The sequence below is a fragment of the Coturnix japonica genome, chromosome 19, assembly GCF_001577835.2.
Source record: "Coturnix japonica isolate 7356 chromosome 19, Coturnix japonica 2.1, whole genome shotgun sequence".
Lineage (NCBI taxonomy): Eukaryota > Metazoa > Chordata > Aves > Galliformes > Phasianidae > Coturnix > Coturnix japonica.
In genome coordinates, this window is record NC_029534.1 from 143,781 (window position 1) to 164,502 (window position 20,722).

Sequence of the window (20,722 nt, forward strand, 5' to 3'; positions counted from 1 at the left end):
CGGTGATCCCGCCCATGACGCGCCCCAGGCAGCGCTGCAGGCCGCCATTCGTGGGCCTTGGCCGGCTGGCCTTCCCTTCCCTTCCCTTCCTTCACCCCATTGCCCGTCCCACCGCTGGCAGTTGCTCTGTTTACCCGGAGCTAATGGTGTGCAGGGAGAGCAGCGCCGTGTTTACCCAGAGCCTCTGCCCTCGTGTGTCTCCCTGCACTTCCGAGGGAACAAACACAGATTAAGGGATGCAAACAACTCAAATTATAGCAACGGGCGTCCAGCTCTGCACAACGTTCATGGAGTCACTGAGCCGTGCTGCAGAGCTCGGGACAGCCGAGGGGAAAACATGAGCTGAGATGTGGGAGGGGGGGATGGCAGCGCTGGGCAGGGTGGTCGCACACCCGCAGGGATTGGGGACGGGCTGAGTGTGGTGACAGGAGGGGGCTGGTTGTGGGTCTGAACTCAAAGAGAGGAGGTCTGGATGAGCTACCAGGAGGGAAGTCTTTACCCAGAGGGCGGTGATGTGCTGCGCTGCTGCCCAGGGCAGTGGGAGCCCCATCCCTGCAGGTGCTCCAGGCCTTACAGCAGACATCACTGCTGCTGTTCAACCAGAACGTGTGCGCTGTTTTGATTCCTGGCATGAACAGCTGAGCTCTGGTGCCATTCCACACCCAAACTTCTGCCACGTTCTCCTGGATGGACTCCCATCATTGGGTTTATGACCATCACCCCACAGCAGACGGGAGGTCACTGTGGAGTGATGGGTTCACAAGGACACGACACGAGGCTGTTTGAGTTTCCCATCTCCATTGCTTGTCGGATCTCACCCAGCGTTGTTGGCTGTTGGAGCCAGCTCTATTGGTAAGGTTCAGCTCTCCAGAAATATCTTTCACATTCCAAGCCCACGCACTGAAGAAGATGGTACAGCTGTCACCCTGCAGCCATCTTCCAAAGAGGCACTTCTAACACCCTTTTACTTCCAAGCCAGTGAGTTTTCATCTGCACTCACAGTATGTGCAGCCCTGCAGCAACGTGGGTGCCAGGTTTTATCAGTTTAACACAGCATTGCTTGCTCTGCAGTGCTCCAACACTCGATGACGGCATCCTCTTCCCTCCTCTCTGCCCGCAGATAGAAACTATTTGAGGTCAAGGCTGCATCTCACAGCTCCCCAGGCGGCAGGCAGCAATGTGACTTTCCTTTCTGCTCTGTCCCATTCATTTGAGAGCAGTTCCAGCCCTGCTGCTCTGCCAGGGCTCAGCCAGGCCCCAGCTGCAGCGTGAACAAAGTTCATTTTGGCTATAGCAGGCCCCGAGCATGGCAAAACCGCAGTGGATGTGAGGGGATCTGCATTGAGCAGACCTGGAGGAAGTGGGTGAGGTAATGCCTACAGAAATAGGCCAATCTCCAATGTCAGAATGGATTCTGTTTAGCTGGAAGCTCCACCTTTTGGCTGAGGTGAACAGTTCGTGCTGCTGGGAAGAAACCAGGGATCAGCGAGATGAACTGCGGGCTGCAGGGCTCCACCACGAGGCCAACAGAGCGGAGCAGCCTCCCAGGTCAGCACAGATCGCACACGGTGCTACATGAAGGCGATGATGCCGGCACGGCTGGGGACACCCCAGCAGCAAAGGGAAGGAGCAGAGCCACACAAATCATCATCAGTTCAGGACCCGCCTGGTGGGCACAGACATTGCCTCGTGTCAGAGGTGGCAGAAATCCACCTGGGAAAAGCACGGCAGAAAGTTTAGCACAGTCTCCTTGGGAGACATCAAAGCAGCATCAGTCATCTAATAGGATAAGTAACATAAGCTGTTACACAAAGAGGAGCCCTAATGGGATATCACGTTATGCTGGAGACGGTTTGATGTATCTGGGCCACTGCTCGCTAAATCCTCCCTGAAGACTCTTCTGTGGCTGCTCTGGCTGCAGGATTAATCAGCTCCCTCCCGTTTATCACAGACGGGGGCTCTGGCCTCCTGTAGCTCCGGGCACGATGCACCGCGGGACATGGCACAGAGGGTGCAGGACCCAGGGCAGGTCCTGCATTGGGCCGGGGATGATGCTGCAGGACAGTGGGGCAGCCGGCGGCTGCAGGAGCGGAGGCAGCCAAAGCCCACAGCTGTAACATGGGCACAGGGGGACGGGCACCTCAACAGCTTCCGTGGAAACACGGAGCCTTCTGTCAGAAACAAAAGCTGCAGAACTGCATTTCAACAGCTATAAAGGGGTTTTATATACATCCTTCTGCAGGAACAAACATTCTCTGACCCCTCGGGTTACAGTGAGGTGCAGCACAAGGCAACTAATGGGAGCACCTGGCAGCAGCTTAGAGGAGGTAGCACGGATCTGTGGCAATATGTGATTGATCGCCCCCTGTATCACAGCCAGGGAAACGAACGGGGGCTACGAACCCTCCGGGCTCGTTTCGTGCTGTGAGAGCGACGGGAAAAGGCTCCTGAGCCCCTGAGAGCTGTGAATAAGTGACGGCACTGAACGGACCGCCAGCAAACCGCAATGGGTCCAAAGGGAGAATGTGAACTTTAATTAACGCAACGGCTGCCGGGAGCTCGGGGAGCTGCGGGTGAACGGCGCAAAGAGCCGAGCAGCAGCTGAGACAGCGGGGGTGAGAACCGGGACTGCGGGGCTGAGCGCGGGGCTGGGCACGGCGCTGTGCATCGCGGCACTGTGTATTGCGGGGCTGTGCATCGCAGCACTGCGCGCTGCCGGCCGCCGTCCCGCCGGTTGTTTACAGCCGTCCCGCCGTTACTCCCCGTCCCGCCGCGCACAGCGGTGCCGCCACTTTCCCACAATGCCCCTCGGTTCGGGCCGAGCAGACAAAGCCGCGCGGTGCCCGGATGTGGGGGCGGGGCCGACCCCGATTGGCCGCGGCGGGACGGGGCGGGCGGACACCGGCGGCACAAGATGGCGGCGCGTCCCGCCTTACATAACGCGACCTCTCACCTCGCGCGCGGCGCAACGCAGCTTGATGCGCCGGGGGGGGCGGGGCGAGGCGGCGCGATCGGCGGATGCGGCGGCCAATCGGAAGGCGGCGTTGCCGGCCGTCCTCCAATCGAATCGCGGGGCGGAGGGGGGGCGGGAGGCGCGGGGCGGCGGGAGAGTTGGGGTGCGCGCGCTCGGGCCGGGCCCGCCGCCCGGCAGGGGAGGGGAATCTCCCGCCATTTTTCAATCCTCCCGCCCGGCCCGGCGGCTCCGCGCGGACCCGGCCCCGATGGCGCCGCTGCTGGGCAGGAAGCCCTTCCCGCTGGCCAGGCCGCTGCCGGCCGGGGAGAGCGGGGAGCGCTTCATCATCCCGCACACGCAGGAGGCGTTCCGAACCCGCGAGTATCCTACGGCACCGGGAGCCGCGGGAACAAAGGGGCGGGCGGCGGGAACGGGGCTGAGCCGCCACACGGCGGGAACCGGGCTGCGACCAGCGGGACCGCGGCCTCGGGCAGCGCCGGGAGCGGGGCGACCCAGTAACGGGAACCGAGAAACAACGGGAACCGGGGAGGAGACAAAAGAACTGCCCGGAACTCGGGCCCGTCCCGCGCTGCACAACGGAACGGGCGGGAGGAACCGGGAGGAGCCGAGTCACTGCTGCTGACCGGAGGAACCGGCCTGAGGCGCAGCTCGGAGCGGGGCCGCCATGGTGGCAGCCCGGGCTCGGGGACCGCAATAGGGGCTGCAATGGGGCTGCAATGGGGCTGCAATGGGGCTGCAATGGGGCTGCAATGGGGCTGCAATATGGGGCTGCTATGGGGCTGCTATGGGGCTGCTATGGGGCTGCTATGGGGCTGCTATGGGGCTGCTATGGGGCTGCAATGGGGGCTGCAATATGGGCTGCTATAGGGGCTGCAATGGGGGCTGCAATAGGGGCTGCAATAGGGGCTGCTATAGGGGCTGTCGGCCCAGCGCCTTCTGGAAAGTTCACGCCGGCAGAGAAACGTCACGGGCTGCAAACAGAAAGTACCGCTGTGTTACCGCTGCGTTTGTGCCGCGTGCGATGGAGCCGGGCGGGAGCTGGGTCCCGTGGGGCCGGTTCGTTGGCTCCAGCTGCACCAAGTGCTGTGTCCGGCTGCCGGCCTTTCCCCACCCGGGGAAGCGGTGAATCAGCTCCTGCCCTGCGGGATCCTGTGGTGCCCATCCGTCAGTGAGGTGTGTGATGGCACCGCGTTCACAGAACACAGGGACCGCAATGGTCAGGAGTCTCCAACCCCATCGCCACAGACACGGGCACCAGCCGCCACATCTAAACGGGGCCAGGCTGCCAGGGCCCCATCCAGCCTTGCACACGGGCAGGGATGGGGATGGAGTTCTGCAGGGCTCTTCAGAATTTGCTGCTGTAGAACAGGGTGAAGAAAAATACGGGCACTGTGGCATTGTCTGGTAAATGTGAGTAGTCACAGCTGTCCCGTGACCCAGCATTGAGGAGTCTGAGGGCAGATGGGCAGAGTGGCCTGGGACTTTATTTGGCTGTGACGTTCCTTTGTAGCTTCGTTCTGCAGCCAAGGCCTGAGGAGTCGATAAGAGGAGCCGTGCTGCCCGTGGGTCCGGGACTCACGTGGAGCCCATAGTGCACTGAGTGAGTGGGTTTAGTGTGGGCAAAGTGCTGCAACGGGCTGCTCCCGGCTGCAGCCCTGCAGGCACTGCTGGAACACGTGGGCTGCGGAGCAGATCAATGCTCCATGTGCTGTGTGTGGGATAGACCTGTCCTGGTACCTCACTGCACACCTGGGAAAGCCAACGGGGTGTGTGTGTGTGCGCTGTGTGTGTGTGCACTGTGTCAATAGGTGTGTGCACTGTGTGTGTGCACTGTGTCAATGGGGCTTCATGTCAAAATGTGGAGTTGTGTTCATTGGATCATCTCCCTGCGCGTGTTGGCTGCTGTGTGACTCCATCAGGCAGTGTGAGGGGATGCTGGCCGGGCTGTGCTGAGCAGAGCAGCCCCTGGGGCTGTTGGAGCTCATTTAGGTGATTGTAGCTGTGATACAAGCTGCAGGTAGTTTGTTTCATGCAACGTGTGTGTTACAGCACTGTGTTTCTGTGCACTGTCTGCACGGAGCCGTGTCCATGGTTGGTTATTTATGCTCATGCTGAGCTTTGTGGCAGCTCTGGCTCAGTGCTGCTGGCACATCCCACGTGTCGCACTGTGCCAGACCTGCTGCATGGTCTGAAGTGCACCGCGTTTGTTTCCAGTCCGAGTGGAAAGGGCAGACAGTGTGTGTGTGTGTGTGTGTGTGTGTGTTGTGGGAAGTTTGAGATGCAGCAAACTTTGCAGAAGCGTTCTCTGCTGTTTGCTTTGGTGCTTGCAGGGTGGGTGTCCGTGTGCCTGCAGCGAGCAGGAAGAGCAGAGGGATGCGCAGTGCAGGAGGGAGCTGGGAGCTGCTCTGTCTCTGTTTGCATCCCTGCCAGTGAGGGCTGGGCTGGCTTCCCTTCTTGCAGGGAAGGCTCAGGAAAGAGCAGAGTTATGGCGTCAAGTTGTTCATTACTAAAGCGGCCGAGTGCTGTGATACGTGCAGGGCTGCTGGCTTCCTGTTGTATTTCTGCTGCTCGGTGTCAGTGCAGAGAGGTGCCCAGATCCCCCTCTGGTCCTGGTGCCTTGTGTGCAGGAGGCCACAGGCTGCTGGGCTCTGTGTCCACAGCCAGGGAGCACTGGGAGGTTGTGAGCTGTAAGCTGGGCTGACTGCAGGGTGCTCCGTGTGCTGCTGCAGCCGCCCCTGGGCTGTGAGTGCAGCTGCCTGGCACTGCTCAACTCCTGCAGCTCCTGCTCTGCCTCGGGGCTGGGGAGCGATGCCCAGGAGATGTGGGTTTGTTGCAGTTGTGACTTGCCTTCCTAATGCAAATCTTAAAGCAAAAGGAAGGAAACAAAAACAAACCACCACCAAAAAAAAAACCAAACACCCAGAACAACAAAAAATCCAACCCAAAACAAAGACAGAAGCCCAGTGAATGAACAGCCCGTCTCAGGGTGGATGAGTGAGGATTTACACTGTTACATTTTCTGATGGTTGTGCCCGTGCAGTCTGTAGAAAGCAGCATTAGATATATTATGTATTATATACTATCTATTATATATTATCTGTGCGTGCTCCCCCATGAGGCGCTGGAGCAGCAGTTCCCTGCAGGCGCTGAGGGCCCTGCTGTGCCTGTGCCCTGTGCCCGTGCTGCTGGTGCTGCTCCCCACAGTCTGGCGTGGCTCAGCTGGGATCTCAGGCCCAAGCAGTGCCCGGTGCCCGTCACGTCATTCCTGGCACATTCCTGGGCTCGGTTGGTGCCGTGCAGTTTCTCTCTGCAGTGCATTAGAGGAACGGCTGTGAGCGCCCTGTCACATCCTGCTCTGAAACCGCTCAGATTTAGTGCGGCACAGATGCAGGGTCAAACCTTCCCGTATCGCGGCCTTTATGCACTCGGACAGAAAGAGTCTAATGGGATGAGATTGTTTTGTGCTGCTGTGGTGGTGCCTTCTGTGTAACTCCTGTTTTCCTGAGCTGCTGCTGCTACAGAGAGTATGAAGCGCGGCTGGAGCGATACAGCGAGCGAATATGGACGTGCAAGAGCACAGGAAGCAGCCAGCTGACACACAAAGAGGCCTGGGAGGAGGAGCAGGAAGTCGCTGAGCTGTGAGTACCCATGAGAGGTGCAGAGCTGTGTGTGCCTGCACTGGGGCAGCGCGGGGGTGTGCGAGGAGCTGTGGGTGCTGGGCTGGGGGTGGCTGCCCTCCTGCTGCCTGACAGTGTGTCTGCGGCTTCTGGAATCAAAAGCAAAATGTGAATTTGATGCTGTTGCCAGAACAGGACAGTAAGGTGCTTGGCTGTATCTTGGTGTTACTGAGCTCACATTGCTCAGTGGATGGTATTTGGTGTGTTTTAGAGCTCCCTGAGTAATGGGAGTTCTTCGTAGTGAGAGGGAAAGAAAATCCTGATGTGAAAATGAAGTAAGATGCTGCTGGAGTGGTTCATGTCAGTGAGACAGTGGTGAGATTGGGTTGGCTGAGCACTTTAAAAAAGAACAACAAAGAAACAGAATGTAAATGAAAGGTTGATCAGTAACTGCTGGCTGTGGTCTCTGTAAATGCTGGGGAAAAGAAGATTGCATGAAATGGGTCTAAAAGCTGCTCAGTGGCTGCTGACAGGAAAGAAAAGAAAACAAGGCTGTTTGGTTTGCTGGGGGGGTCGCTCTGTTCGTCTGCTGGTGGCGGTTGCAGAACAGCAGAGGAAGATAAAGGGCTTCAGGAAAAGTGGAGCATTTTGTTCCTTCTGACGCTAATATGAAACATCTGATTTTTGCAACTCAAAGCTCCACACAATGCAATTCCCAGTGCCTGATCAATAAACGGACTTGGCTGGTTCAAAAATGAAGGAAACTTGGAACAGTTTTTTTCACTTTTTAAAAAAGTTGTAAGATTTTGATGTGACGAAACACAAAATGTTTCCCTCTGGAAAGATGAGGTTGTGTGGGGCTGCCGTGGCTTCCTTTGCTGTGTTTGGGGTGTGTAGGCCCAGAGCTTGGGAAGAAGGAAACTTGTTTACCAGCATCATCTCATGGTTTGTTGGAACGGTCTTGACCAGGCCTCAGAATAATGACAAGACCTTGGTGTGTATTTAACGTCAGTTCAGGAGGCAATAATTACCAGCAGTGCTGCTCTTCCCAGAATCCCCTTACCGCCTTCCTTCTGGGGAGGACAAGCACAATTAGTGCTGTTGTGCCAATTAACACTTCATGGGCCGGACACAGAGGGCAGCGCATGAAAGAACTGTCTCTGCATTCCAGCGTGGTGAACGTCCTGGCTGTGACTGCGGCTGGAATTGCGAAATGGGAGACTGCTCTGCAGGTTGGCTTTGATTCCCCGAATAACGAAAGCTTCTTGTGCCCTTCTCAGCTTGAAGGAGGAGTTCCCCATCTGGTATGAGAAACCTGTGCTGGAAATAGTTCACCACAACACGGTATCTTTGGAAAAGCTGGTGGATGCTGCTTGGGTGGAGATCATGACCAAATTTGCGGTGGGAGAGGAGTGTGATTTTGAGGTAAGGATGTGTTTTCCATTTGATCCCTTGCTTTTGCACAGAGCTGATCAGGGATATCTAAAGGCAGGAGTGGGTAAGGATAGATCAGTCACTTGCATTGTCAGAAGGATGGTGAGAATTTCTTTTCTGTGGAAGCCCAGTGACAGCACCTGCTCTCAAATGCAAAGCAGTTCTATAAACAGAAGCGTATGGATGCCCCGTACTGAGGTCTTTAGTGGGGGGGGAGAGGGTTGGGAAAGAGAGGATACCTTTGTAATGCAGCTTAAGTATCTGATGCTCCGTGTGTGTATATATATATATACACACAGATATACGTATTTGTTTTAATTAACAGTGGTTACAGTTTATAATCTGCTGTGACCTTTTCACATGATGTGTTCCCAGAAGTGGCAGTCTTAAAGTGATGTATGTTGAAGTCCACGGCTTAGATGGATTTAGTGATGCTCTAATAATTAGGAAAATCCTGCTGAAACTAGGATTGATGGGGAAAACTCAGACTTGTTTAAAATTGGGAAAGTAATGAAAAACTGTTTTGTGCTGTCTGTCTGTTTAGGATGTATTCTCTCTTTTGGAGCTACTAAAATAACTCCCTCTTTAAAATGAGAAAGCAGCATTGTGAAATGCTGGAGAAACTTGTGGGTTGGCAGTTCTTGTTCTTAAGAATTTGTACAGAGTGTCCAGATACGAGTAGGAGGGGGAATCTTGCAGTTGGTTCACGAGAGATGATGAGCTTCTCTCAGGCGTCCATTAAGTGTTTTGCCAAACCACAGATTACAAGCCCTTTTATTTATTTATTGAGTTGTTTGTCTTTTCAGTGGGGTGGCTTTTTTTCTGCCTTCTCATTGCACTAGAGCTCGTTCACACATCTGGCTCAAGTTTAGTTTTTGTTAATATTCTGATGCAGGTCGGTAAGGAGAAAATGCTGCCTGTGAGAGTTGTGAAAATACATCCCCTGGAGAAAGTTGAGGAGGAGGCCTCTGAAAAGAAATCTGAAGGAACTTGTGATTCCCCATCCAGTGATAAAGAGAATTCCAGCCAGGCAGCCCAGGACAATCAGAAGGAGCCGATCCTGAAGGAGGAAGACAACAGGAGGGAAAGTACGATGCTCCTGGCATCCGTGATCTGTTACCTCCTGATTTTTGGAAGAGATGGGTGGCAGACATCGGTTGTGATGTACAGAAGCTGAAGTTTATATGTACACTGCTGAAGTTTAATATGTGACAGCGATATGCAAATTGAAAAATCTGACTTACATCTAGCATCTTATAAATTGTCTGCTATATATACTTAGTAGGCAATTATTCTTATCTGTCAGGCTTGCTTTAGTGCTTTCATTGAGTCATAGCCACAAGTGTGTTGGGTTCTTGTCTTGCATGATGAAATGTGCAACCTGAATATAGAAACAATAGACTTGGTGTCAGCTGGCAAGGAGATGTGATTCCTTTGTGCTCTTTCAGTTACATCTCTTCTGAGAATGATTTAGGAAAGTTACATGAATATACTTAAAATCTGCAGCTAAACTAGCTCATAGGCACAGTAGCACGTAACTGGAAGTCACTTAATGGCCAGAAAGATAAATTATATTGAAAGTGACTTTAATTTGAAGCCAGTAATTCCTGCAGTAGAGTTATTTCAAATATGCTGTGGCAGAGCCAGCTGGCTAAGCAGCAGCTTGCTAAGCAGGTTGCCAGTTGAATCATAAAACCTATTGTCAATTTCTAAATTTCATACAACTTTTCTGCTACTTCAAAGGTAGCTGCAGTTTGGCTTCCATAAGGAGATGAGATTTAGTGGTGCTAATAGTCCTTTATGCTCCTTGAAAACAGGTGTGGTCACTGATTTCAGACCTATTTTAGGATTCCGCTTTCTGCCTCTGTCTTAAGAACGTTTCTGAAAGCTAATTTGGGGATTTTTCCTAACATTACAGTTAACCAAAGACTGTATAGGTGGTGCGAGGGTGTGCAATTCCAGTTAATATTTGAGTTCTTTAGCTTGGAAAGTCTAATACTGAGACACTTAGTGTCTTGTCTTGGTTTCTCAGATGATCGAGCACGTAGGTCTCCTCGGAAGCTTCCTACTTCTTTGAAAAAGGAAGAAAGGAGGTGGGTTCCACCAAAATTCCTGCCCCACAAATACGATGTCAAGCTGAAAAACGAAGACAAGGTGAGATGACTGCTTGAATCCTTTCTGTTATAACACGAGCATGGAAACTCAGTTAATAATCACTGCATGTCTGTATGGTGTGACGTGGAACTTCCTGATGGAGTTGAGGAGTTAGAACAAGATGTCTGCAGTTGCCAGCAGGACTAACTAGTGTTACTGTTCCTGGTTATAGTTTGTGGTTGTGCATGGAAACACCTGATAATCCTGTCGTACCATGCAGAGAAACTAAGTCAGTGCTTCACTGGCTTTAGAGACACTGCTGTTTCCTGGCTAACCTCCAGTCAGGCTTTGAATGAAACGTGGTGAGGGCTGGGGTACTGATAATTGTGAGCAGGAGTTGCTGCTTTTGTTCTGACAGAACCTCACTGAGCATCGCAGGTAACTAGTTGTGGAAGCTCTGTGTATCTGCATCACTGCTGCATGTTTTTTGTCATCTGTTTGCCATTTTGATGGAGGCAGGACTGACCTCAGCTTAATGAGCACCATTCGCAGAGTTACTCTTCTGGTATCAGGAAAGAAATTGAGACAAAATAAACACTAACATGTAAAAAATTCTAGGTTAGTAGCAAGCGCGTGTGAGGAAAGGTCAGAGCTGTCCATAGCTGCCAAGTAAAGCAGTGGGTTTTGGCAAGAAGTCTGCAACATAGACTAATACTTTTAAGGATTTTTTGGCTAACTGAATCTCAAACTCATGTCTGTTATATATCTTGGTCCTGCAAGTTCTGTTTTTGAGTCTTTGTTTAGTAGTTTGGACATGAAGCAGTGTACCAGCCCATGCTCCTTTTAGCCATATAATATCTACCTATAGTGTGTCTCGGTGTTAAATGCTAACAAGATGTCTGCTTATCTCCAAGATCATCAGCAATGTGCCAGCAGATAGCTTGGTCCGTACAGAGCGTCCTCCCAACAAGGAGATTCTGAGGTACTTCATCCGGCACAATGCGCTGCGTGCTGGCATTGGTGAGAATGCCCCGTGGGTGGTGGAGGATGAGTTGGTGAAGAAATATTCTCTCCCCAGTAAATTTAGTGACTTCTTGCTTGACCCATATAAGGTAAGAGTTCCTGAAAGTATCTCCTTTGCATGGTGGGGAATGAGTAACAAACCAGTCCTCACCATGCTGGTTTGGTTCTAAGTACTCCCGAGCTTAAATTCAAGAGACATGAAGTTATGCTTGGAAAAGTAGATTTGGCTTGGGTGGCATCTTTAGTTTAAAAAAAAAATTCTCCATAAACAGCTAATGAGGACCCTTAAATTGGAGTGAGGCCTTCAAGCGTGATCGTCTAGAGGCCAGAAAATCTGATTTATTTATTTTTTTTGACAGTCTGATAACGTGTGTGTTCTGTTTTTACCTAAGTCTGTTCTTATGAGCACCTTCTTAGGAGCTTCCATCTTCATCTATTATTGCTACTGCAGAGTTTTTATTGCTACATAATTTTTAAGTATTCAGCTGCTGTTTTATGGTCATTTTATCCAGAACCTGAATATCATATTTTTGTGTGTGCAATATTTGATGTTTTTATTTATTGAAGTGGTTTTCTGAATTCCTGAAACTGAATTAAGACGCTGAAATCAGTTTCTGACTCTGGTTTAATCTGTTCTATACTGAAAGTGTGCTGTTGGGTGAGTTATTTCAACAGCTTAAGAGCGACCCCATATTACATTGATTCAGAATCAAATCCACTTTCCTCACTTTCAGTTGTGACCTCATCCATAAAGAGCAAATGTGGATCGTGAAACTTCAGGCAGTTCAGAGACAGGACTCTGAATTGCTGTGAGCCATTACATCTGTGCTCCATCAGTTTTTCCCTGGATGAGGTCAAGACTGGGTCCTGCAGGACTTGCTCAGAAATCTTGAAGTGAAACAGCTTCTGAAACTCACCTTTTGAGTAGAAACAGTGGCTTTATGTAATGCAGTAGAAAGCATTTAAAGTCATTTGATGTGTGTATAGTGTTTTGTTTTATGAAATTAAATGTTAACTTTCTGGAATGAGCTGCTCATCTCATAATCAACCTATTGACTGCAGTGCATTGTAATGAAAGCTATTGCAGAAGCCTTTGTTACCTTATGGTACTGTGTGCTACTTGCCAATGGGGAAATATATGCAAAAGTTATCTGGTTTGTTCATATAACTTCCAGTACTAACGTAAAGTAACTTTCTTCTAATCTTAGTATATGACTCTCAACCTCTCAACCAAGCGGAAGAGCTCCGGGTCACCTGACAGAAAACCTTCCAAGAAATCCAAAACTGACGGATCATCTTTGAGTCAGCCGCTGAGCCCTACCCTGTGGTGTCACGTCCATTTGGAGAAATCTATTATTGGCTCCCCACTGAAGATGAAAAACTCTAAGATCTCAAAATGTCCCAACGAGGAGTTGGAAGAGATGATGAAAATCATGTCGCCTGGTAAACTTGATCCTAACTTTCACATTCCAAAGAGGAGCCGACTTGGAAAGGGCAGCAACAAATCCTTGGACAAAAAGCAGAGAGGGAAAAGGGTTTTAAATGGGCAGAAAACATCCGGGAAATCAAAATCTCCTGGGAAAGGCTTGAAGACCCCTAAGATGAAAATGAAACAAATGACTCTCCTGGACATGGCTAAAGGAACTACCAAGGTGTCCAGGACTCCCAGGAATTCTGGAGGCACCCCTCGGTCTTCCAGCAAACCCCAGAAACTGCCCCCTGCAGCGCTGCATCTCATTGCCTACTACAAAGAAAACAAAGACCGGGAGGACAAGAAAAGTGCACTCTCCTGCATCATCTCCAAAACAGCCAGGTTACTCTCAAACGAGGATCGTGCCCGGCTCCCCGAGGATTTACGAGGGCTGGTACAGAAGCGCTATGAGCTTCTGGAGCACAGGAAGAAACTGGCCACCATGACAGAAGAGCAGAGGAAGGAGTATCTGAAGAAGAAAAGGGAAAAGCTGAAAGAGAAACTGAAGGAGAGGGCAAAAGAGCGTAAGGAGAAGGAGATGAAGGAAAAACTGGAAAAGAACAAAAGATTTGAGGACCAAGATCTCAAGGGGAAGAACTTGCCCACCTTTAAATTGGTCGATACTCCAGAAGGGCTTCCTAATACGCTCTTTGGGGATGTTGCCATGGTGGTGGAATTCCTGAGCTGTTACTCAGGGTTGCTGATGCCAGATGCTCAGTATCCCATTACAGCAGTCTCCTTGATGGAAGCGCTCTGTGCAGAAAAGGGAGGCTTCCTTTATTTGAATCGGGTACTAGTCATTCTGCTGCAGACCCTGCTGCAGGATGAAATTGCTGAAGATTATGCTGAGCTCGGGATGAAGCTCTCTGAAATACCACTTACGCTGCATTCTGCTTCTGAGTTGGTCCGCCTGTGCTTACGCAAGTCAGATGTACAGGAGGAAAGCGAGGTCTCAGATAATGTAGATGAAAGCAAGGATTCGGCAGCGTTTGAAGATAATGAAGTACAAGATGAGTTTTTGGAGAAGCTGGAGACGTCGGAGTTTTTTGAGTTGACTCCTGAAGAGAAATTGCAGATACTTGGGGCGCTGTGCCATCGCATCCTGATGACCTACTCGGTGCAGGACCACGTGGAGGCCAAGCAGCAGGCATCAGCTGAGCTGTGGAAGGAGCGTCTCGCTGTCCTGAAGGAGGAGAACGACAAGAAGAGAGCAGAAAAACAGAAGCGGAAAGAAATGGTGGCCAAGAACAAGGAGAATGGGAAAGATGAAAAGAAAAAAAATGAGGTTGTGAAAATTGAACACCGGGTAGAAATAGAGGCTGATGATATGATCAGTGCTGTGAAAAGCAGACGCCTTCTTGCTATCCAAGCCAAGAAAGAAAGGGAGCAACAAGAAAGGCAAATGAGAGGTAAGAGAAATAAAAGAATGGGGTATTTCTGTGGGGGGGGTGGGGTGGAAGGCAGAGTAAATTGGTGGCAAAACTGACAGTCTTTTCCCAAAAGCTTTAGCTGCCTTTAAGGGATTTGTTTACAGGTAAAAGGAAAGGTATAATTCAGTAGCTTTAGGGCTTTCTTATTATAGGTTGGGAAAAGCTGTAGGAGTTTGTATGGTGGTTCAAAATCTGGGGTGTTAAAAAGTGATAACTGCTTTTAGTTTTGCCTGTGGGCATCTTTTAATCAGTACCTCCTGATTCTGTCAGACTCGGGAAAGCCGGAGAACAGAAGAACTGTTTTGAGGACAGGAGAGGGCGACACCTTGTGCTGCTTCCCCGGCAGATTGGTTTCTGTTTGACCAGGAGTCACTGAACGCAGTATTGATCAGTCTCGCTGGGCTGCCTTTGATCTCTTGCTCCCAGATCACAGACATTCTGAATATTCTTGGTTTTTTTTCTTGTCCTGTGAGCTGTGGTTTTTACCTCTCCCAGAGTCTCTGGGCTTTCTGGCTGTATTTCATAGTTAACCTCTTACTGACTGATTTTGCTTTGGTTCCCTTTTTGCCTTGGAGCATCTGGAACATTGTCTCACTAATGCAGAAAAACAAAGTATCAGGTATCAAATATACTGCAGCTGGATGTCTGCTTGGCCCTGGTTCATGGCAAGTTTATGACAAAGCCTTACTACAAAATGAAACACAATCCAGACACCGCTGCTGCTTGAGCATATGCGTATATGTTGCAGCCAGAGGTGTCTTTGTCACTGCTTGAGTCACATCTGTACTGCTGCAAATACTAACTACTTGAAAGTTAAACCTATGAGTATTGCAGCCAGTGCTATTAAGGTGATCTTGGCTTTAAAAGAAAATAGGAGTGCTCTCATGCTGCAGTTACTGAAAGTTGAGTTGGTGTAACAAATGTTTTTCAGCACATTTCCTCTAATCTGTTAGAACTGGTTACAGTGGCAGGGCTTCAGAGGCTGAGCATGTACTTACTGATCAACTCTTACCAAAGCTATTACGATACAGAATGTGGCTGCAAGAGAGTCGGTAGCAGCTCTGGGAAGGTTCTAGCAAGAAATTGGCTTTCTCCTTGAGTGAGCAGCTAGTGTACAACCTCTGTGTGTTAGCTTTTGCCTGCCCCACAGCTTACCCCTTCCATACGCTCTCGTTCCATCTGCTTCAAACTCTCCTTACTGCAAAGATAAGTCTTCATTATTTGGTTCTTTTTATGTGAGGTTAAAAGCCTAAACATTTTTCTTAGGATGCAAAAGAAAATTTCCCAATCTGGTGTTTGTTTTAATGCTCTTCCACAGGGCGGCATAGCTGGGAAAGAACAAAATGTTGAGAGTCCTGGCTTAGTCATGGCTGTGAGACACTTGTGCCTCGAGGAGGCTTCTGTTGTGCTGCATCTGATTGCTCAGTAGGCGGCCTTTCAGGTCACCGTTCTCCATAGCTGTATGCAGTGAAAGAAAGCTAATTTTTCTACACGCTAATTCCAACAGTGAGAATGGAGAAGGAAGCAGAGGAGGAAAGAATCCGGAGGCATAAAGCTGCAGCTGAGAAGATGTTCCAGGATGGCATTGCCAAAGCGAAGCTTGTGATGCGCAGAACCCCAGTTGGCACTGACCGCAATCACAACAGGTAGAAAATCAAATGACCCCGTGTTGTTGGCTCTCCTCCCCTCCCACAGGAGCCTTAACAGATAACAGCTCCCAAGAAGTGACTGGTGTGAAAGGTAATCAGTCTGCACTGAAGTATGTGGAGGAGAGCAGAAATGAGGCTCTTCCAGTTTCTCAACTAAACATATGGAGGCACCCAGATTTTGAGCCAAGTACCCAGATGTTCCCTCACATGCAAGTGAAGATGTATGTGTGTGACAGTAGCCCAACAGGCGACAGGTGGCTGCTAACATGTGTATGTGCCTTGCCCTGCAGGTATTGGCTGTTCTCGGATGAGGTCCCTGGCTTGTTCATTGAGAAGGGTTGGGTACATGACAGTATAGACTACAGGTTCATCCTTCCCCATCAGAAAAAAGAAGAAGCCAAAAAAGACTACAGCTCAGGAGGTATGATCAGCCAGCCTCTCTGTGGTGCTTTCCTCTGTTGCTGTCTGACTGTTAGGATGGATTTATGAGCTTAAGGGAGAGTTCTGGATTGCTTTTCTCTGTCAAACATACTATTGGCATAGGTGTTGATCTGAAATACTTAACTGTGAAGGTAGGTTAGTACTTAGAAAATAAAGTATGTCTGAGAAGAAGCATGAATGAGGATTTGAGATGTGCTTTTCTTTTCCAGACAAGCGGAAAAACATGGCCACCGATGGCAGAGTGAGTGCACTTCACCGGTCTGTGTATGCTGCAGACCTTCCTGCAGAGACCACTGCACCCAAACAGGGACAGAACCTATGGTAATATATGCTTTATAGCTGCAAAATACTCAAAGCATAATGGTCAAGGAAAGTGTAGAAGTCACTTAATAGGTCCTACTACGTACCTAGTTCTCTTTCAGTATTTAACTGCTGAATTAGTTTATAGGCCTGCCAGACCTCTGTTACTGGTATTACTAGCAGTGAACAGCGAATGGACAGCTGTTCCAAGAGACTGTAGAAACACTCTGTTCAACTTGTTCAGACTTAAAGCCAGTCTAAATTAACCTGGTAAAACACTTCTTTGTGTAGCAGTGTTGTACATTTTATAATCAGGAGAAACATTATTTGAAAAGATTTGCATGTTTCTGTTGTTTTTAATTCTATTTTCAGTATTGACAAGCTGTGTTTTGAACAAAAATCTGGGGAGCAGTGACTTACCTGATTGTTTAGGTTTTTGTTTGTGGCTCATCTTAACAGGCCTGAACTGTGGCTCACAGAGTCCTTCAGCACAGGAAATAGCTGTTCTATAGCTGTATGTATTGCTATCTTAGGAGCCATGCATGTAGGCTGCCTGTTCTTGTATCATGTAAGACATGCAGAGCAGTCCCCCAGCTCCTTCTTTCTTCCTGGGTTTCACAGCAAATTGGGGGTGTGCATTTGTTCTCCTATAACGCCGTTGTGTGGGGATGTTTTTAGTTTCTGCTGATGATTATTACAGCTTAGTAAAATATTCTTACATGTGGACAGCCAGTTATCCCTTTAATACTTCCTAATGCCAAGCAGTAGCCACCAACACATCTTCAGAATGAATCAATCAAATCTAAACAGTCTACCTTTTAGCACGTTTGATGACTTAGGCCATTGACTGGGACTATCTGTTTCTTTAGTCTTTAAAGAAAATGGATGTCAAGTATTGCCTTGTGTGGTAAGAAGTTAGCAGTGTCCCCGTGGCAGAAGAAAAAATGGCTGCAGCTATACCTACCAAATTACTTGTGAAAGACTGTGTTTATCCATAACCCTGAAAAGTGACTCCCACAAAATACTGGCACCTGCAGCTCCTTTGTAAGCAGTGGCTTTTTCTACAGTTTTCTCATGCTGACACACAAGTGGGATTGCTCCATCTTTGCAAAATATCAGTGGTTTGTGATTTGAGTGTTTCTGCTCTTCTATCAGGAGCTGCTGAGGAGACTGACATTTGTGGACATCTTTGTAATTCTCTTCCCTTTCCTTTCACTGTTAGAGGGTTGTAGGAGATAGCAAAGATTACCCTGTGTACCTTCTCTCTGTCTAATATTACAGTAGGGGATCTCCGCATCCAGTCTAGATCTTTGCATATCTTTTCACATGACCAGAATTAAAGAAATGAGTTATTCCTGGAGCATGGATGCTAAACAAGGGTTACCAGGTTGGTAGCAAGCAATGAAAATGAATGGTCTGTGCTAGGTTTACACTTTCATGCCCTTCAAGTGAGCAGAGGGCACAATGGCAATTGTTTTTAAAGAGCATATAACCACTTCAAACTGAGCTTTTTTCTGTACTGTCTGCATGAATTTCTCCTGACAGGGTCACCACAAGCCATTTCTACAGAAAAGCAGTAAGTTCCCTCTGCTGAAAGGCTTTCTTTAAAGCTCTAGAAATGCAGGGAGCCTTTCTGACAGCAGTCACTACAGTTAGCTTCTACAAAAGGAAAAGCAGTGACAAGCTGAGATGCCTCATTTGAGGGGACAACAGCTCCCCTCTGAGGAAATCCATATTTCTGCTATAGTATTTTGCTTTCTGGCCGTTGCCATCGATCTCTTCTTTCTGGAAGGTTCTCATGAGATTAGATGGTACAGAACTGTCTCCTGCCTGGCTGCTTTTTCACACTGTCCTTGCATACTCTGAAAGGCCTTGAAGAAAGGCCTTGCAACTGCGCTGAAGTCCTTGGACATCTGTACCCCCTATTGTTTGCATACTATAACTCATAATGTTGGTATGTGATTCATAGAAAGTTTCATTTCTTTGTGTTCTGCTATATCTTCTGCCACGTGTCTCTTTCCTAGTAGTACATCAAAAATGAAATTAAGAGTAGCCTTACACTGCACGTATAGCAAAGTAAAGCTACAGATGTTCTGCTTAATTTCTTTGAAATCAGTACCAGAATAACTCCATGAAGGGTTGTTTTTCATAGTCTCACTTCTTTTCTGCTTGCGAATGAGTGTTTATAGGACAACAATAAGGAGAGAAATAGAATCCATATTTCCCCAAGAGCTACAGGAACAGTAACTCATGGAAGTGGTTTTTGCTTTCCAAGTACTTTGCCCTCCAAAAGAAGAGGGCCTACTGTCCTATCCTAGAAGTGGTGAGGCTGAATCATTTTCTCATTTAAATCTTAAGTGTTTGTCTATTTTGTGTCTTTTCCAGAGAGAAAAATGTCTGGGTTCTAATATTATACACACTTAGTGATGTTGATGCCTATTAAAATCTCCCTGTTTAAAGTTTCTGGGCATGTGGTCCCTGAGAAAGTCTTTTGTCCATACTTCATTGCTTTGTGAGATGCATATGTACCTGTCTTTCTGGCAAGAACTGTGGGTTAACTGAAACCTGTCTAGTATATTGGTGCACAGTAGACTTCTCACTCATCCTGATCAGAAATCCCAGGTGTATATACAGACTGGGAGGAGCAGTCCTTGATGGTAACCCTGCAGAGTAGGGCCTGGGGGTCCTGGTGGGTGAAAAGCTTATCATGAGCCATAAATGTGCTCTTGCAGCTCGGAAAGCAGATGGAATCCTGGGCTTCATCAGAAGAGGGCTGGCCAGCAGGGGCAGGAAGGTGATTGTCCCTCTCTACCCTTGTGAGGCCCCATCTGCAATACTGTGACTAGGTCTGGTGCCCCAGTACAAGAAAGACAGGGAGCTGTTAATGAGAGTCTAGAGGAAGCCAAGAGACCTCCCCTACAAAGACAGGCTGAGGGAGCTGGGCTTTTTCAGCCTGGAGAAGGCTCCAGGGAGACCTTGTTGCAGCCTTCTAGTACCTAAAGGGAGCCTACAAACAGGAGGGGAGTCAACTCTTTACAAGGGTAGATAATGGCAGGACAAGGGGAAATGATTTTAAGTTGAAGGAGGGAACTTCTTTGCTGAGGAAGTGGTGAGGTGCTGGAACAGATGCCCAGAGAGTTGGATGCCCCATCCCTGGAGGTGTTCAAAGCCAGGTTGGATGTGGCCCTGGGCAACCTGGTCTAGTATTAGATCTGGAGGTTGGTGGCCCTGCATGCAGCAGAGGGGTTGGAGCTTTGTGATCCTTGAGGTCCCTTCCAACCCAAGCCATTCTATGGTTCTATGAGAGCAGTTGCATTTTAAAAATAGTGGCATCTCTGCAGAGTAACTCCCATTGTTCTTCATCTATTAGGAATACACCATGGTATGGCGGGTCCCCTCAGCAGACAATTTGAGTTAACCATGCGTGGGTGCTGACAGACTCCATTCTCACACCTATATTCTACAGATGGAATTTCCCTGTTTCTACCAACCCTCCAGAGCAGGTACTGATCCTGGGCTCCTCTAGATGTTATTCTCCTGATTTCTTCATTCCATAGTCTGCAGTCCAGGTTTTATACCCTTCTTTCTTTCCCTTGCAGCATGAGAACAAGTGGGAATATTCAACCCAAGTGCATGTGAGCAGCTCCTTTTGAGTGAATATTTTTGTCACATTCCTTCTGCTATGACTGCTAACCAGCCTGATGGCTTGTGCTGCTGGATGTGCAAAGAGAGAATCCTGGCTGTTTTTTAGGCCTTTAGCCTAGACAGGTTTCCCCATTTGAGGTCAGGCCCTCCCCATGCCTGCTGTCAGCCAACACAGGGTCTGTAGTGCACCGGTGTTTGGTGCCCAGTGACAGTTTCATGCCAGGGCAGAGCCAGCACCACAGTGAAGCGATGGCCTGCGTGCAGCCCATGGGTTGGACGTGCCTGGATAGCCCCACCTGCCTTTCTTACAGGGATGTTCCCTGCTTTCTCATTCTGGCCAGCAGCCTGTGTTGTCTTTCCACAGGCAGTGTAGTTGAAGGATCCATACGTTAACAGTGGCCTTTCACTTCTACTAGAACTGCAGGAAATTCCCCCCTTAGGTGTGTAACTTTGGAGGAAAGCTGGGTAGTGTCTTCTCAGATATTTCCCAAATGAATCCTGTAGTGTGTAAGTAGCTGTGATTTAATGCTGTTTTATCACAACCTAGGCAACTTTCTCAACACACTGAGACGTAGTGCTCTCTGGGTATCTGTGGGATGACTGGAAGCTTGCTTTATGCCGTTCCCATGCTGTCACAGGTTCTT

General features: G+C 49.1%; 1 protein-coding gene across 2 annotated transcripts in view; it reads left to right on the forward strand.

Annotated features, from left to right (window-relative positions):
- The first annotated feature begins 3,100 nt into the window (after nucleotides 1-3,100).
- The window catches only part of BAZ1B (bromodomain adjacent to zinc finger domain 1B), a 32,751-nt gene continuing 15,129 nt past the window's right edge, over nucleotides 3,101-20,722 (forward strand). Inside the window, exons 1-10 of one of the 2 annotated variants that reach the window (XR_001558990.1) lie at nucleotides 3,101-3,334; nucleotides 6,496-6,612; nucleotides 7,872-8,016; nucleotides 8,921-9,113; nucleotides 10,058-10,179; nucleotides 11,034-11,231; nucleotides 12,351-14,022; nucleotides 15,551-15,689; nucleotides 15,983-16,113; nucleotides 16,343-16,454. Coding sequence is in view for 1 of the 2 variants with exons in the window: in XM_015880840.2 (XP_015736326.1) it covers nucleotides 3,222-3,334; nucleotides 6,496-6,612; nucleotides 7,872-8,016; nucleotides 8,921-9,113; nucleotides 10,058-10,179; nucleotides 11,034-11,231; nucleotides 12,351-14,022; nucleotides 15,551-15,689; nucleotides 15,983-16,113; nucleotides 16,343-16,454 (2,942 nt within the window). In the remaining variant the exon portion in view is untranslated. The remainder of the gene's footprint in view (nucleotides 3,335-6,495; nucleotides 6,613-7,871; nucleotides 8,017-8,920; nucleotides 9,114-10,057; nucleotides 10,180-11,033; nucleotides 11,232-12,350; nucleotides 14,023-15,550; nucleotides 15,690-15,982; nucleotides 16,114-16,342; nucleotides 16,455-20,722) is intronic. The other variant, XM_015880840.2, reaches the window with a different exon arrangement.